Raw genomic sequence first — 18,275 nt, 5'->3', positions numbered from 1 at the left:
TACGTACTCATTCTTATTGGTGGCATAACATTTAATTTTTAAAATTTTATCTACAAATTTAATCTCCTTAGCATTACCTGTCATATAACTAACGAATGCAACCACACATTAGGTCTTGAAAGTTTCTTTCTTTGTTGAATGACCCATGTCTTAATAATTGATTTCCCCACTAAAGAAAAGGTACAAAAAAGTGGAGAGAGAGAGAGAGAGAGAGAGAGAGAGAGAGAGAGAGAGAGAGAGAGAGAGAGAGAGAGTAGAACTACCGTTGTGGTCTTGTTCGGCTTCAAACACTTTTCAAACTCTATATATTATTCTTCTTGAAGTTTCCTCGATCTAAGCTCAAGAAACCCTAATTAGCTCAATACAGTAGAGACGAGTATACGTAGCAGCGATTCAGTGTAATTGGCTCCAATTGGCTGCTGGAAATCTGTAAGTAATATTCTATATATCATGATTTCGCTTATCAAAATTAATGGTATGCATTAAACAAAACTTACCATGCAAGTATTTTAGATCTCCATCTTTGATTACATAATTTTCACCCACTCATTATCTTCACTTTATTTGGAATCGAGTACCTTGTCCGGTGATCAGATTGCTTGAGTATATATATTTAACTTTCATTTTTACTTTTCAATCTTGTACCTACAATTACATGACTTAATCAATTAGAAGCATAACAGATTCCCCATGCCATGTATTGTTGTAAGTTCACCAGCGGTTCTGGAACAAATTAATGGAGGAAGAAGGAAAATGAAAAGACTGCAAAGAGATTGGAAAAACTTTTTTTCTAAAATTAAACAATGATCCCCACCATTACAAATAGGGTCCCTCGTATGTTTTAGTGCCGGAGGTTTGGCTATTTCATGCAATAAACTTTTTGGTAGTTCGTCAACCTGACGTAGGTGAGTGACGTAAATTGAACGAACCAAATTTGTTGGTCTTTTTTCTTGTTCTAGTTTCTAGATGACCAATACTATTCGAATTTTTGAAACAAATATACTGAAACTTGCTTTTCTAAATAAATTTTAAATTGGCACTCCATGTGGATGGCAAATTTAATTTATTTTTCCACCGTAAATATGTCGTTGTATAAAAAAATTAAAATTATCATTATATTAATGTGAATGAAATATCACTTATTATCGGTTCTCTTGCTATGCTTTAGAAACATATTAGTATATTACAGTATAAATTAGCTGGTAATTCAGATTTTTCTGTGGAGATGTTTATATATTTTCCGCAAGTTCATAGGGAAAAATGTCTAGTCCACAAGCACAATGTGTACCTGCCCCAGCTGTGATCCAAATGGCGGCAGCAAATGGCGTTCCGGCTGCTGGAAATGTAATCATCGGCATTGCGGCACCGATTCAACCGAGGCATCCTTCGCGTCATCTACTAGAAAATACCAACAGTACTATACGATCTCTCTCTTTCATGCACATCCCATGTATACATACATGTAGCATATGATTAATTGATATATAGTCTCCATATATAAATGCGTTGTATTTGCACCTGTGAAGGTTAATTAAAGTGGTAGAAGTCTGCAAATTGATTAGTTGGGAAAAAGAAAAACAATCAGCATGGAAATAAAAAAATAACTTGAATTAATATCAATTAATAATACATAGCTAGGTGAAGTTATATGCTATACATGAATATGAGATAAATATTGCATGAAAATGTGAAGATCAAAACATGTATTAAATAGTATCATTTTATGAAAAGTTGGTTTAAACCCAATATCATAAGCATATTTTATGAATAACCCATTTTTTCAAAGACTAATGCTATAGAGACCATTTATTTAAACTATTTTTTCCTCAATTAATGTGTAGTTAATGGCTTAAATCACTTATAACACACAAGTACAATCAATAATTTTTTCCTACAAAAATTCAAAATTTTTATTTTCTTCTTCTTCCTCGTCAAAATTTCATGTTCTTCACCTCTAAAATCCTATGAATTTCATGGCATTCCTCCTCCTCCTACAAAGTTTATGGTGCTTTTTACCTTGTTAAAGGTTCAAGTGACGTGGCAGTTTACCTAGAAAAGAGAAGTTTTTTTTTTTTCCCGGTAATTGTTACTTTTCCTCGTACTGTAGGTAACGTAATCTTAAAACTTTTCACTCACACATGTTTTAATCATCTTGATGTTGTATCTGTTAACAAGGTATAAATTTGTTATAAAAATTCATGCCTAGCGCTGCTTAGGCCCCACCTATATAGGCACCAAGTTGCTGGCCACCACCTAATTAATCTTTAGGCATTTGAAAATTAATAAAAGGGCTTAGACCTGCTTAGGCAGCCGCCTAAGTCACGACTCTCACTTAAGCATAAGATAGATACTTTTCATTTTTCATTTTTTTTTTAATAAATTGTAAGAGACTTGTTGAATACTTAGACGAACACTCATTACATGTTTGCTTCTCGTGTTTTCAATATGTTCTAAAACTTTATAATATATGTCATTCTATTTTTTAATTTATGTATTTTACTACAATTATGTATTTTTAAGTATAAACAGACACTTTTTGTTTAAAAAAAAAATGTATAAACAGACACTTATTTATACGACGTATAATAAATTTACGTAAATCCGCCTAGTACGATTCGGCCTCTACCTAGCAGCCTTGTGTCTTTTAGAATCTTGATATGATTTTTACATCTATTAGCAAGGTAATATAATTTTTATGTCTATTAACAAAGTAATACAGTATCGTTCCTATTAATAAGATAATTTCAAGAATGTATATGGGTTCTTAAGGTTGAAAATTGAAATTGAAATCCAAATTTTTAGAACAACAAAAACGTTTTGAAATTGAATTTCAAAGGTAAAATAGTCCTTCCAAATATGCAACCTAGTCGACATGAGACTTATGTGGATTATTTTATCTAGTGAGTTCTTTCCCCATTTTCCACGGTTGACCAAGTCTAAATAAAAAAGATCTCATTTTGAAAAGTATACAAATGTCATAATCGTTCAAAATTTTTTTTGTCATAATCATAATTGTTTACTTTATTATTATTAAGATATTATCCTTGAAAAAACAATTAAGGGGTTTTAACTTTAATCCTTCAAAAATATTAAAACTTAAATAAAAAGTAGTGTTAAATTACAAATTAATTATAATTCTTTGATGTGTATTTTAATTCAAATCCATATTCGACTTTTATTTAATACTTGATATGTATTTTACTTAAATTCTCCCATTAAATATTTGAATTAATTAATAAACACATTTTAATTCTATGACAAAAAAAAAAAATACACATTTTAGTTCATTTATTTTGATTAACTTCCTCCCCTCAATTCGTTAAAAATGAACCTTAATGAGAAAAAATTCAAAATAAAATTCAAATAAAATTTGTTACACATAAGAAAAATATAGGAATACATAAGTGTACTGATAATATATATTAAAGTGAATTGATTTACCAAAATATCTATATAGAAATGTATGTACCAAAATATATTATCATGAATTAATGCTTCTAAAGATCTATTCCGAAATGGATATACCAAAGTATATTATATAAATCACTGTCTAAATAATATAAATAAGTTAGTTTACCTAAATGTCTAAAACAAAATATTATGACGAATGAAATGAAAATTACGAAGAAAAAGAGAAGTAAAATATCCAAATATAATTAACATATGAAGTGATTAAATGTATGCTGACATTTACAGTGACTCAACAGACTACAATTAGTTTTAATCTTACTTAAGGTTTTAGTCTAAGTGTGACATTTTTCAAGGATTAGGAATTTAGGATGAAGTTTTCTAAAAAATCAATAAATTTGGCCAAATTGGAGTTTGTTCTACGATGCATATGTAGCGAACGAATCGATTTTTTGATAACAAGTAATATCTTCAAATGAACCGTTTATTTCTTTGATGCATATGAATGACTAAATGATACAAAGTACTAGAAGGTTTATCAATTTAGACAAGAATCATATTCAGACAATAATCAATCTAATTTTATATGGATGGTATGCCAAATTTTTCTACGAGAGAATATTTGTGTACTCATATATATTCTACGTTCACAAATTAACCATATGCTTAGTCTAACTTCATCCCTTGCATCCATCACAGGAGAGGCATACTTGGACTTGTGTATGCCCCTTTACAAAGCTGCAATGGAAGGCAACTGGGAAACCACCAAAGGTATCTTAAATATCAATCCGGCACTCTTAACTGCTAGCATAACAAAAGGATGGCAAACTGTTCTGCACGTTGCAGCAGGAGCAAAGAACAATATTCAGATTGTGGCAGAACTAGTCAATATGATAGATGAAGACGACTTGGCACTTCAAGACATGAAAGGAAATACGGCACTGAGCTTTGCCGCTGCAGCTGGAACCGTAGAAATTGCCGATATTTTGATACGAAAAAATAGGTTCTTGCCAAAAATTCCAGGTGGCGAAGGAATGACACCACTTTATATGGCTGCTTTGTTAGGACAGTCTGAAATGGCAACGTATTTATACCCAAAAACGTATAAAATGTTGGATGAAATGGGCCGTAACGTTCTTTTTTTCTGTTGTATAGATCATGGTCTTTATGGTAAGTACTTGGAACTTGTTAAACATTAAACACATCTTTATTTCCCGACTACTATTCTTTTAATCTTTGTAAAATTGTGCAGATTTAGCCATGAAGTTGCTACAAGAGGATAGAACATTAGCAACGGCCCGTAAAAGCGACAAAGAAACGGCCCTGCATGTCTTAGCTCGAAAGTCTTCAGAATTTGGTGACCATAGTACTCCAGGAATGTGCAGAAGACTTATCAAAACACGTGAGTTAATTCTTCTAAAATATGAATATCAAAATGTGATGAGTTATATAAAAACAAACTTTCGTATTTGATCACCGCACATTTGCCTGCATATCCTTGTGACTATCAACCCTTTTGTTTATGTTGTAACCTTTTTAATTTACAGTTAAAGTACTCCCAGGGATGAATGTTTCTTACAAAAGAAACTTGAAGCAAACTCAAGCCCTGAAACTAGTCGAACGCCTTTGGAAAGAAATGTTGAAACATGACGATGACGAAGTCATGCGTCTGATAAGAGAACCTTCAGAATTAGTATTTGACGCAGCGAAATTAGGAAATTATGAGTTCTTATCTGTGCTTATTGGCTTTTATCCGGAATTGCTATTAGAATATGATGACAACAATCGAACTATATTCCATATTGCAGTCTTGCATCGTCATGCAAGTATCTTCAATCTCGTGCATGTGACAGGCTCCATCAAAGATATCATAGCAACATTTACTGATGATGAGAATAACAACATTCTACATCTAGCTGCAAAACTGGCACCTCAAGACCAACTCAATCTTGTGTCCGGAGCAGCTCTTCAGATGCAACGAGAATTAGTATGGTTTGAGGTATCATTAAAGTTCATCTACAATCAACTTTAATCCGTTTTGCCTAGAAATTCCTTGCTTCTTTAATTTCATTATCGATCATTGATTTGGCAGGAAGTCGAGAAGATTGTGCAACCTCCCTTTATAGATATGAAAAATATGCAAGGCAAGACACCTCAAGAATTATTCACTAGCGAGCATGAGGATCTATTGCGCAAGGGAGAATCATGGATGAAGGACACTGCAAATTCATGCATGCTTGTTTCAACTCTTATCGCCACTGTCGTGTTTTCAGCCGCATTTAGCATTCCGGGTGGTATAAATGATAATAAAGGAACACCAAATTCCATAAAAGAGACAGCATTTTTAATATTCGCCATATCTGATGGAGTAGCACTCTTTTCCTCCTCAACTGCAATCCTCATGTTCTTGTACATCCTCACGTCACGGTATGCTGAAAACGATTTTCTCAAATCTTTACCGTTGAAGTTGATGATCGGGCTTACATCGCTCTTCGTGTCAATAACATCCATGATGGTGACTTTCAGCACAACCTTCTATTTATCTTGCCATGATGGATTAATATGGGTTCCAGATCTTATATTCATATTTGCATTTGTTCCGGTTGCTTTGTTCGCTTTCTTACAGTATCCTCTCTTGTTTGATATGTTCTTTTCGACATATTATTCAAGTCTTTTGTTTCAGCCAAGGAGGGTTATGATTTGATATGTAGAACTCTCTACTGAAGCCTTGCCTCCACAATAATGTGTATATATGTATATATGTTCTAGCTCAGAGTTGTGATTAAATAAGAATGATCATCTATATTGACACAAATGGTTGGCAGTAAATTTGGTATAGTTCTAAAATTTGATATTTAAACTTTTTTAGTTTTGTGCAATTACCACTCGAACTTTTTTTTTTATTTTATATTTAACCACCCAAACTTCACATGGTGCCCTTTTAGCCTGATTACGGCAAATCATTTATAGATAATACTTGCATCCCTCAAGTGGGGATGTACAAATCCCCGATTTGCAAAAAATGTATTTTGACCATAAAAATTCAAGTATTCAACAATCGGAACTATTCAATCTCCTATAACCTTCAATTGAACATCACCTCTACAAAAATTCATTTGAAATGAAGATCGTAAAATCATTGAAGCATATCAAATAAATAGACGGTTCATAATGTATATGTTACTTGTACCTATCCCATTGATTTGTTCTATTCATTTGAATGATTAAATAAGCTCCGATTAGGTGATCTATAAATGAAGATTAAAAAATTTAGCAACTCCAATTGTTATTTTATATGGTCAAGATATGTTATACGCAAACGAAAAATATGTGCATCTCCATATAGAAGAATGCAAGTATTATCCTATAATTTATCCCATTGTTGCAGCCAAAACAAGTGCATGCGGATTTTTTTTCTCCCTAAAAAAGCTAGCACTCCATTTTCTCTGAAATTCATCAATTATAGACCCTTATCAACATTAATGATTTCGAAAAGAATTGTTCGGCCTTAAATAAGAAAAAAGGCCTGTTATGGGGCTAATTTATTTTATTTGCTCAAAATCATGCGATGCAGCCCACCAACTCCAAAGTCCAACTCAAGATACTTACCCAAGGTTCAGACGACCACTTCCTATCACTCCACGACAATATAAGGGATTAGACACGACCGCCCTCGAAGCGCGTCTGCCACATGGACAACCAGATCTTGGAAGCTCTCGCTTCATTAAACGGCGAGGAACGGGTCACCAAACAGATTGATGTAGCCACAAAAATCGTATTGGATGCACCGTAAAGCCCAGTAGTACACCAACAACCACAAATTGCAGTCATTGTCAATATCAAAAGACCGATCAACCCTACTCCATCTCAGTGATACGATGGAGATTGCTCATCCATGGTTATCTATAAATAGTGCCATAGGCCCTCAAGCTCAAGACTTCCGTCAAATTCAATCTCAACGAATATAGGGAACTTCTAGTGATTCTTCAATTAACCTAACAACTTTTCAGCTCAAGTTGATTGCTTTTTAGCTGTAACCCAAAGCCTTCCTTTAAGCAAACATTATCTACGATCCCTGAGATCTAAAACTTTTACAGCTGTGCCAACCCACGATATATTTTGGTTCACGTGCAATTCCAACCACCATGATCACCTCTTTGAGGCAATGTTTCCTTTTTATTCCAATCTGATACCAATGACCGCAATGAACTCCTTTAGTATTATCTTGTCCTAACATGCTTGAATCTTGCTAAAGTTTATTGTTTTTTTTTACGTTTTCAAGTCTATTACTTTTCAACGTATGTAGACTTCTCATTAACCTAAAATCACTTTTGAAACGTTTGTATTCTCGAAATGATTACATTTAGTTCCTTGCTTTATTTCTACTTTCATTTTCAATTATTACTTAGGCAAACACTTATTTCTCACTGGATTTCAAATCCTCGTTCACTCAAAGCATTAAAAACTTAACCGAACCAACGTCTCATTCAGTGCACAATCATTTATTTAAGAAGTCTAATCTACGTGCAAACACAACACAACTTTACACAATATTGTCTGTTGGCAACCTTCAACTGTGGCACGCCTATTTTCTATTTCTCTCAAGCCATCTATGGCCCTAAGACCGAAAGCAACAGTCGAAGCAAACACATGTTGAACCTAGTCAGGCTCCATCTAAATTTGACACTAACAAAAATGGTGTGCGTTCTTGTCACATTCCATTATTTGACACAATAGTGGATAGAAGTGAGCATTGGTGTCAAACTGTAGCAACATTTGAAGATTGGTTAAGTAATTATAGGTTTTTATCAGAAATTGTCCCTGAAATTGACCCATCTTATCAAGATGGTCCTTGAAATTGAAATTGATCGATATAGTCCTTAAAAATCGGTGTCGAAAATCAATATGGCCATTTCATGACAATTCTATTATGTGCAGGTATAGCACATAATTAAGTCCCACAAGTCTAAGTAAATATTGACATGTGGACTAAAATATTTAAATAATAAAGGATAATGTTAGGAAAACCAAATTTTTTAAACCAAATGATGTGGTTGTTGATTATTGGATTATTACTTAAGCATTGATTAACATGCTTATTTCATATTAGTGACACATCATTTAGTTTGTAAATTTAGTTTAAAATTTTCATCTTGCTAGCATTAACAAATAATAAAACTAATCAAACGAAATTTAATATATAAAGGAGGCCCACATCTTCTTCTCCACGTCTTCCACCATCTTCTCCAACTACCTATTTTTATCTCCTTCCCCATCTTCCACTCCAGCCATCCAACAATTCTGGCCAACTGTTTCTGGGAAAAGCTGATTTATTATCCTCTCAAGCAACTCAAGCTTCGTGCTGTCCCACCCTCTCGAGAAAAATTGAGGACAATCTTTGTTCTATGTATGAATGCACTATACACATGGTCCAATACACAAAGGAGCATTCCTAGATTCAGTCATCAATTTTTAGAGAAACCCATAAATTCAAACACCAAAAGTTTCACAAAATTTAGGTTTTTTGATCAATTTGAACAAAACCCAGATGAGATTATATACAAATTTTCAGAAACAAAGAAGAACCCAGAATTGGGCTCGCAGTCTAGCTGGTGGTTTGTGGTGTGTCTGGTTTTCGATCTTCTCCCACCGCTGCAACGCCTCCTAGTTAGCCCTATTCGACTCTATTAAAGAGGATATCTTAGATTGATTAGGTCAAACATTGTATATTATTCTTTAGTGATTTACTTCCTTATTTAGTCCTCAGTCTGCCTTAATTATGGGCAGTAGGGTAGGATCTTGTCGTACAGAATGTGTATAAGAATGTAATCTTGCTTTGTGAAATAATAAGAAAAGGATATTACACCATATCAGATTTCTCTAGATGGTACCAGAGTGATCGAACTGGGACACACACAAAACACGAAACACAAACCCTAGCAGCAATAGCCATGGGTGACAAACCAGAAAAGTCAACCTCATCTGGCATGACTTTGTATCAAAAATGGGAAAACCCTAATCATCAACTCTACCTCCATCATTCGGACCAACCAGGCGCAATACTTGTGCCACAGCCGCTTGTGGAAGATAACTATGGCACATGGGTTCAATCCATGACCATGGCCTTGATGGTCAAGAACAAACTGGGGCTGGTTGATGGGACGATCGAGAAGCCAGGTGATGAACAGATTGAAGAACTGCAACAATGGAACAGATGCAACAACCTGGTAAAAACGTGGCTGCTTGGTTCCATGTCCAAGGAAATCTTGGGAAGTGTTATACATTACAAGGACGCACGACAGATGTGGCTAGACTTGCAGGAGAGGTTTTCTCATGTGAACATCGTACAACTATTTCACATCGAAAACGAAATCCATGATTGTGTACAAAGCGACATGACGGTAAGCTCTTATTTCACCAAACTTAAGAGCCTTTGGGATGAACGTGATGCATTGTGTTCAATCCCCACATGCCGTTGTGAGACCAGGAAAGAGATAATGTCATATGTTGAAACTCAGAAAACTATGAAGTTTCTGATGGGACTAAATGAATCGTATGCTAAGGTTTGTGGTAACACTTTGTTGCTGGAACCACTGCCCACTGTAAACAAAGCATATTCACTTGTCTTCCGACATGAGAAACAGGCTGGAGTATCGAGTGCTAAGAGCATTGCTCAACCAGAAGCAGCGGTGTTCGCTGTGAAGGGTGCTGGACGCGAAACCGAGTATAACGATGGTGGGCAACGTTGTGGTAAATGCAATAAGACAAACCACACCACGAAGAACTGCCGTGCACACCTTAAGTGCACCTTCTGTGGCTGGAAAGGTCACACCTTTGAATACTGTCGAAAGAGAAAAGCTGCTGCTGAAAGTGAGTCAGGATATTCCATGTCTTCCAAAGGGAATCAGGTCACATTGCATGACAAAAGGGAGGTGATGCCTAGCTTCCCTTTCTCTCGGGAAGATTGCAAACAAATTCTCCAAATGTTGAACAAAAACAAGCCTTCCTTCGTTAATCAAGTTGGTAATTCCTCAAATATTGAAGACCTTTCAGGTAAAGCTTTCTCTTTTACATATCATGGAAAGAAAAATATATGGATCCTGGATAGTGGGGCTACGGACCACATTGTTTGTAGTCCTGATCTTCTCACGAATTCACACCCAGTTGAGAACCACACTGTTGAATTACCCAATGGCTCATTTGCTAAAGTTACTCATGTTGGACAAATAATCTTTTCACCCAATCTCATTCTTGACAATGTCTTATGCGTACCCCCTTTTAGATTAAATTTGATCTCTATCAGCAAGTTAGCATGTGATTCACTCTATATCACCATTTTTCTAAACCATTTTTGTGTCATACAAGACCTACGCTCGGGGAAGACGATTGGGACGGGAATTAAACGGAAGGGGCTTTACTACCTTGACCCTCCTAAGAAAGGAACATGCAACCACGTGCAAGTTACTTCTCCTAGTCTATGGCACCAACGTCTTGGACACCCTTCTCCAAAAGTTTCTTCATTATTTCCCATTGTTGATCATAAATCTTGTGCTTCCAATAATTGTTTGATTTGTCCATTAGCCAAACAAACAAGATTGTCTTTTCCCTTGAGCACCATTTCTAGTAAATCATGTTTTGAGTTAATACATATTGACATTTGGGGTGGTTATCAAGTTGCGTCTCTTTCCGGTGCCAAATACTTTCTCACTATTGTCGATGACCATACTAAGAGCACATGGGTTTATTTGATGAAACAAAAATCAGATACACGCGACCTCTTAGTTCAATTTATTCACATTGTAGAAACTCAATTCAATGCTAAGGTCAAAATAGTGCGAAGTGATAATGGTCCTGAGTTTAAACTTGAACGTTTTTATGCCCTCAAAGGAATCCTACATCAATCTAGTTGTGTTAATATGCCTCAGCAGAATGGTGTCGCTGAGCGTAAACATAGGCACCTACTTAATATGGCTCGAGCCTTACTTTTTCAAGCCTCTCTTCCCAAAAGATTCTGGGGGGGGGACGCCATTCTTATTTCTGCCTACCTCATCAATAGGACACCGACACCCCTTCTTCAAGGGAAAACACCATATGAAAAATTGTTCCAGAAAGAACCCAACTATTCCCACTTACGCGTCTTTGGTTGTTTATGCTTTGCCTCCACTCATGCACAACGTCCTTCCAAATTTGATCCTCGTGCCAGTCGTTGTCTTTTCCTTGGTTACCCTTATGGTCAAAAGGGTTATAGACTCTTTGATCTCACACTTAAGAAGGTCTTCGTCTCACGAGACGTCGTATTTTTGGAGGATCACTTTCCCTATCAAAACCATGATTTATCCGCTGCACCACCATCACATCCTTTCCTTTCACCTTTGTCTTTTACCATGGACGCCTTTAGTGAGCCTTCTCCTCCAGTCATTATAAATGAGTCTCCTAATTCTCCATCTCTTTCTGACATTCCAAATGAGTCTCCTGCCTCTCCATCACCTCCCTCCACCACTTCCCTAGCAGGTGCTTCTCCATCACCTTTGATTCCCCCATGTAGCACTCCTCCCCTCTGCCGTGGCACTCGACCCACCAAACCCTCTACCTTCTTGCAGGACTTTCACGTTGAGGCAGCCCTTCTTTCTCGTGCTGCTCCCACTTCTTCCACGAGTATGGTCCAAGCCTCAGGTATTTCTTATCCTCTTTCTCATTCTTTGTCCTATGCAAGGTTGTCATCTCCTCATAAAATATTCACCACCAAACTTACCCTTCTCCAAGAACCTACCAGTTTTCAACAGGCTAATCAAGACCCCCTTTGGCGTGCGGCCATGCAAACTGAAATTGCAGCTCTCCAAGCTAACCACACTTGGACCCTCATGCCATTGCCACCTCACAAACGTCCCATTGGGTGCAAATGGGTTTACAAGGTCAAGCTTAAACCTAATGGCAGTCTAGAACGCTACAAGGCTCGGCTTGTTGCGAAGGGATATAGTCAAATTGAAGGTGTTGATTACCGGGAAACCTTTGCACCAGTTGCCAAACTGACAACAGTTCGTGTCATTCTTAGTGTTGCATCGCTGCAAGGTTGGCATTTACACCAACTTGATGTGAACAACGTTTTCTTGCATGGTGATCTATATGAAGATGTCTATATGTCCTTGCCTCCTGGATTCGGACGAAAGGGGGAGACTCGAGTATGCAAGTTAAACAAATCCCTGTATGGTTTAAAGCAAGCCTCACGACAATGGTTTATCAAACTATCCACGGCACTCAAGGCTGCCGGATTTCATCAGTCACGGTCTGATTATTCATTATTCGTCCGACATCGTCAAGGTAATTTCATAGCCTTATTGGTTTACGTTGATGATGTAATACTCACAGGGAATAATTTGCAAGAGATAGAAGAGGCCAAGAAATTTCTTTCCTCACGTTTCAAACTAAAGGACTTGGGACAACTCAAATACTTCTTGGGGATAGAGGTTGCAAGATCAAAGAAGGGAATCACTTTATGCCAACGTAAATATGCCTTGGAAATATTAGATGACACTGGGTTTCTTGTAGCTAAACCTTCAAGGGTTCCTCTGGAGCAAAATCTATCTCTCACACAAACAGATGGAGAATTATTAAGTGATCCATCCTTGTATAGGCGACTTGTTGGTAGATTGATTTATTTGACTATCACAAGGCCTGATCTAACGTATGTAGTGCATGTGTTGAGCCAGTTCATGGATAAACCAAGGCAGCCACACCTTGATGCCGCTCACACAGTTCTCAGGTACATCAAACAAGTTCATGGACAAGGCATATTTCTTCCCTCCACAGGTTCATTGCAATTACGAGCATTTTGTGATGCTGATTGGGCTCGATGTAAAGACACTCGAAGATCAGTAACTGGTTATTGCATTTTGCTTGGCCAAGCACCAATTTCTTGGAAAACAAAGAAACAAAGCACCGTGTCTCGTTCCAGTGCAGAGGCAGAATATCGTTCTATGGCCACTACATGCTGTGAAGTCACATGGTTGAAGAACATTTTGACAGATTTGAGAGTGCACTATGCACAACCTGTTACGTTGTTTTGTGACAATCAAGCTGCTTTGCACATTTCTTCAAATCCGGTATTTCATGAACGAACAAAGCATATAGAGATAGATTGCCATGTGGTACGTGAGAAGGTACAAGAAGGAGTGGTGCGAACAGCCTATATAAGAACAACAAACCAGCCAGCTGACTTGTTCACCAAAGCACTAGGTTGGGTGCAGTTTGAAGCATTACTCAACAAGTTGGGTGTTATCAATATACACTCCAACTTGAGGGGGAATGTTAAAGAGGATATCTTAGATTGATTAGGTCAAACATTGTATATTATTCTTTAGTGATTTACTTCCTTATTTAGTCCTCAATCTGCCTTAATTATGGGCAGTAGGGTAGGATCTTGTCGTACAGAATGTGTATAAGAATGTAATCTTGCTTTGTGAAATAATAAGAAAAGGATATTACACCATATCAGATTTCTCTAGAGACTCCGCCAACTCCGTCATGACTTTCTCGTTTGTTCTATAAGCTTTTTCCTTTTCACGCATCGCCTAGTCCCTTTGCCTCCCCCACTCGTCCCGCTTCTTTATCGCCTCGTGCGCCAGAGCCTTCAGCTGATTGAACTGATCCTGCAAATTCAACTTCGAATTCTCCACAGTGTCGCGAGCTTACCACTCGAGATTCAGCTCATGAAGCACTACGGGGAAATCTCGTCCGGTGACAGATTCTTGATTGCGATCGGCACTGGATCGTCGCCCTCCACATCACTGAGCACTACATCATTGTTCTCGTCACCGGAGTGGAAAAGAGAGGTTGTTGGAGAAGCAAATGGAGAGAAGAAGATGTAGGCCCCCTTTATGCTTTAATTTAAAATTTGTTTTAGATTAGTTTCATTACTTAAATATTTCTAATACACATGTCAACATTTAATGATATTTGTATAATCTATTTATGTATCACATGAGCACATAACAGAATGTTTTAACAAAATTATGACGAAATGATCACATTAATTTGCAACACTCATTTTCAGGAACTACATTAATTTGCAACACTCATTTAAAAATCATCTTGATGGAATGAGTCAATTTCAATGATCATTTTAATAAAAACCCTTGATTATAAATGTTTTAGTTTATGTTGTAATTTCACAGAGCTAGAAATATTCAAGCGTGATTTATGCTACACTTTAGGTATCAATATACCACAACAGAACATTGTGTCATCAGCAGCCATAATCTAATGCCAATTTTCTTCTTAATGCTCGAGGAGTTCCTAATTTGAATTTTTTTGTCAAATTCTAATTTGCATATTTTACTACTACAATATCAGTCATCTATGACGTTGTCTTTAAAAAAAAAAAAAAGAAGAATAATATATGTACGCTCAATCTATTTGAAATTTCAGCCAACGTACTAATCTATATATGTACGCTCACTCTATAAACCATCAAAGGAAACATAAACCAGTCAGGATTCCAATACGGTGCTCATATGGGCTCACTCGATAATATTTCAATAATTTGAACTGATATTTTTTTAGGTTTTAATTGAAAGATCATCTTTGCAAAAATTTATTGAAATTTAAAAACAATTTAATCTGACTGTTAAATAGGCGAACACAATGTTGTTAGTAAATATTAAAATGTTCATAATTCCACATTAAAGGGCTAAAACAATTTTCAAATCAACTGAATTTTTACAAGATGATCTACGAATAATGACCTGAAAAAAACAAAATACATAAATGATGAGACTATTTTGTAGAGTAGGCACGGATAAATAGTTAACAACGTACTAACTTACTAGCACCTGAGCGATTCAATGGAATCATGAGAAATAATAAAAAGAAAAGCTCTATCTACACCCAAAATCTATCTCTTGACACCTAATAAAATTTTGTATTTTTAATACTTATTATGTCGTTGGTTGAAATAATTTACCCATAAAATTTTATTTTATCACGAGCAATATTCTGCATTAGTTTTTTTTCCTTTACAAAATATTCTACAATAATCTATATTAAAAATATAAGAAACTTAAGAAAAAAAGGCCTTAAGACTATCTCCAAGGCATGTATTTTGAGGGTGGAAATTTTAGGATGATGGGTTTGGGGGTCTCACTCTAAAACCCAAGAATCAAGTGATTCAGATCTTTGAAATTTAATTAAACGGCTAAAAATTATTATAATTTTTAAAAGTTTTTACTAACTTCTCTGCTTTTAGCCGTTAGATCAAATTTAAAAGATCTAGATCACTTGATCATTGGGCTTTGGGAGAAGAGATCCGGAGATGATCTATTTCCGGTACACACCACAAATGGATAAAGTTGTAAGAGGGTCGAGGGACCCACGTTTCACCAGCTGCAAATTGAAGGGTAGATAGAGGTGGACCTTGTGTGTTAGCAGCATTAGTGTGGACGATTGCATGCAGGTGAGTGTGCAGAAGGCACGCTTTCTATGACCCATATTAAGGCGGTCATTCATATCAAGGGTAGGCGCACATCCTGGGTTTTGATCCAGTGTGTGGTGCATCTATATTTATTTTTAAATCCAACCAATCAGTTTAATTTAATCAATTTTAGCAAAGTAAAAAATAATCAACAATTCAAATTTAAATCTAACGATCAAAATAATATTATTAATTAACCCAAATTAGATCCAACACCGAAACTTTATAAATACCCATTCATTTAAAAATTTCATTTTTGTTGTAGGCCTATTTGATTGAACAATCTAGGGTTTAGAGAGAGAGAGAGGGGAGCCGGCCATAATAAGAGAAAAGAGAGATTGATTTAATTGTGAGGTGTATTTGATTCACCCTATTGTGTCTTTATTTATAGTAGTAGAATAGGTAAAAACCTTTCCCTTTAGGATTACAACATTTAATAGGTAATCTAGTCCTAATAGGAATATAAGATACTTTCCCATATCTCCTAGGATTTACACAATCACATTTTTATTCTAAATATGACTGCAACACTCCCCCTTGAGTGTGTAAATACTCAACAAACCATCACATTAGATCTTCAGTAGATAAGGTAGAATAGTTGATGAAGTAATCGGCACAACAGGTGATCGCGAGTCTCAAATTTAAGTGAAGTATGCATTTGTAGTAAAACTCACAAAACTTCACTATCGTAAAACCCAAGGCATGGGGAAACCCTATAGACTAAGGAGAAAAGTCAGAAGTATGCATAATATCTTTAAACAAACGTCAAACTAGACGAAGGTAGAGAACTCAACGGAGTATGATCATTGCAGGATGGGTGCCTCATTAAAACCTCGTTAGGTAGCAAAAACCCAGTGGATAAAGGGTATTGTGTCTTTATTTATAGTAGTAGAATAGGTAAAAACCTTTCCCTTTAGGATTACAACATTTAATAGGTAATCTAGTCCTAATAGGAATATAAGATACTTTCCCATATCTCCTAGGATTTACACAATCACATTTTTATTCTAAATATGATTGCAACACTCCCCCTTGAGTGTGTAAATACTCAACAAACCATCACATTAGATCTTTAGTAGATAAGGTAGAATATTTGATGAAGTAATCGGCACAACAGGTGATCGCGAGTCTCAAATTTAAGTGAAGTATGCATTTGTAGTAAAACTCACAAAACTTCACTATCGTAAAACCCAAGGCATGGGGAAACCCTATAGACTAAGGAGAAAAGTCAGAAGTATGCATAATATCTTTAAACAAACGTCAAACTAGACGAAGGTAGAGAACTCAACGGAGTATGATCATTGCAGGATGGGTGCCTCATTAAAACCTCGTTAGGTAGCAAAAACCCAGTGGATAAAGGGTATTGTGTCTTTATTTATAGTAGTAGAATAGGTAAAAACCTTTCCCTTTAGGATTACAACATTTAATAGGTAATCTAGTCCTAATAGGAATATAAGATACTTTCCCATATCTCCTAGGATTTACACAATCACATTTTTATTCTAAATATGATTGCAACACTCCCCCTTGAGTGTGTAAATACTCAACAAACCATCACATTAGATCTTCAGTAGATAAGGTAGAATATTTGATGAAGTAATCGGCACAACAGGTGATCGCGAGTCTCAAATTTAAGTGAAGTATGCATTTGTAGTAAAACTCACAAAACTTCACTATCGTAAAACCCAAGGCATGGGGAAACCCTATAGACTAAGGAGAAAAGTCAGAAGTATGCATAATATCTTTAAACAAACGTCAAACTAGACGAAGGTAGAGAACTCAACGGAGTATGATCATTGCAGGATGGGTGCCTCATTAAAACCTCGTTAGGTAGCAAAAACCCAGTGGGACAAATGCACCTATTCATAGGAAAAATAGTATATTAAGATCATGTGAGTATGCTTCTAGATACTCCTCCTGAGTTAGACATAACTTCTAAATAAGAAAACTACAAGCGATCCAACTCAGATAATTTACGCATATCGATTCCTTAGACAAGCTTCTGAAAAGTAGACTTGGGCAACGACTTGATGAAGAGATCGACCAGGTTGTCCTGGAAATGGATTTGTTTGACTTCAATGTTCTGATGCTGCTGCTGCTACTGGTGTGAGTGAAAAAACTTCGACACTATGTGCTTGGTGTTGTCTCCCTTGATGTATCCCTTCTTCAACTACTCGATACATGCTGCATTGTCTTTAAAGATCGTCGTATGAAGGTCAACGACTGATGTAAGACCACTAGTGCTTTGAATGTGTCCCATAACTTCTCTTAGCCAAAAACACTCACGCGATGCTTCATGTAGGGCGAGAATCTCAACATGGTTAGACAAAGTTGCAACTAGCGTTTGCTTCGTAGACCTCCAAGATATAGCAGTGTCTCCAATGGTAAAAACATAACCCGT

General features: G+C 36.2%; 1 protein-coding gene across 2 annotated transcripts; it reads left to right on the top strand.

Annotated features, from left to right (window-relative positions):
• The first annotated feature begins 244 nt into the window (after positions 1 to 244).
• Positions 245 to 6,243, top strand: LOC137715809 (ankyrin repeat-containing protein NPR4-like). Of its 2 annotated transcripts, none has more exons than XM_068455159.1 (6): positions 245 to 429; positions 1,255 to 1,414; positions 4,108 to 4,578; positions 4,661 to 4,810; positions 4,971 to 5,407; positions 5,501 to 6,243. In XM_068455159.1, the coding sequence occupies exons 2-6, from the start codon at positions 1,261 to 1,263 to the stop codon at positions 6,110 to 6,112; spliced, it is 1,824 nt and encodes a 607-aa protein (XP_068311260.1). In that variant the 5' UTR covers positions 245 to 429; positions 1,255 to 1,260; the 3' UTR covers positions 6,113 to 6,243. The 2 variants fall into 2 exon arrangements, with proteins under 2 accessions (XP_068311260.1, XP_068311259.1); XM_068455158.1 differs by having other exon boundaries at positions 4,956 to 5,407.
• Positions 6,244 to 18,275: the final 12,032 nt, after the last annotated feature.

The sequence above is a fragment of the Pyrus communis genome, chromosome 14 (genome assembly GCF_963583255.1).
Source record: "Pyrus communis chromosome 14, drPyrComm1.1, whole genome shotgun sequence".
In the NCBI taxonomy this organism is placed as follows: domain Eukaryota; kingdom Viridiplantae; phylum Streptophyta; class Magnoliopsida; order Rosales; family Rosaceae; genus Pyrus; species Pyrus communis.
Note: the sequence above shows the minus strand (reverse complement) of the source record. Positions and strands in the feature narration are given on the sequence as shown.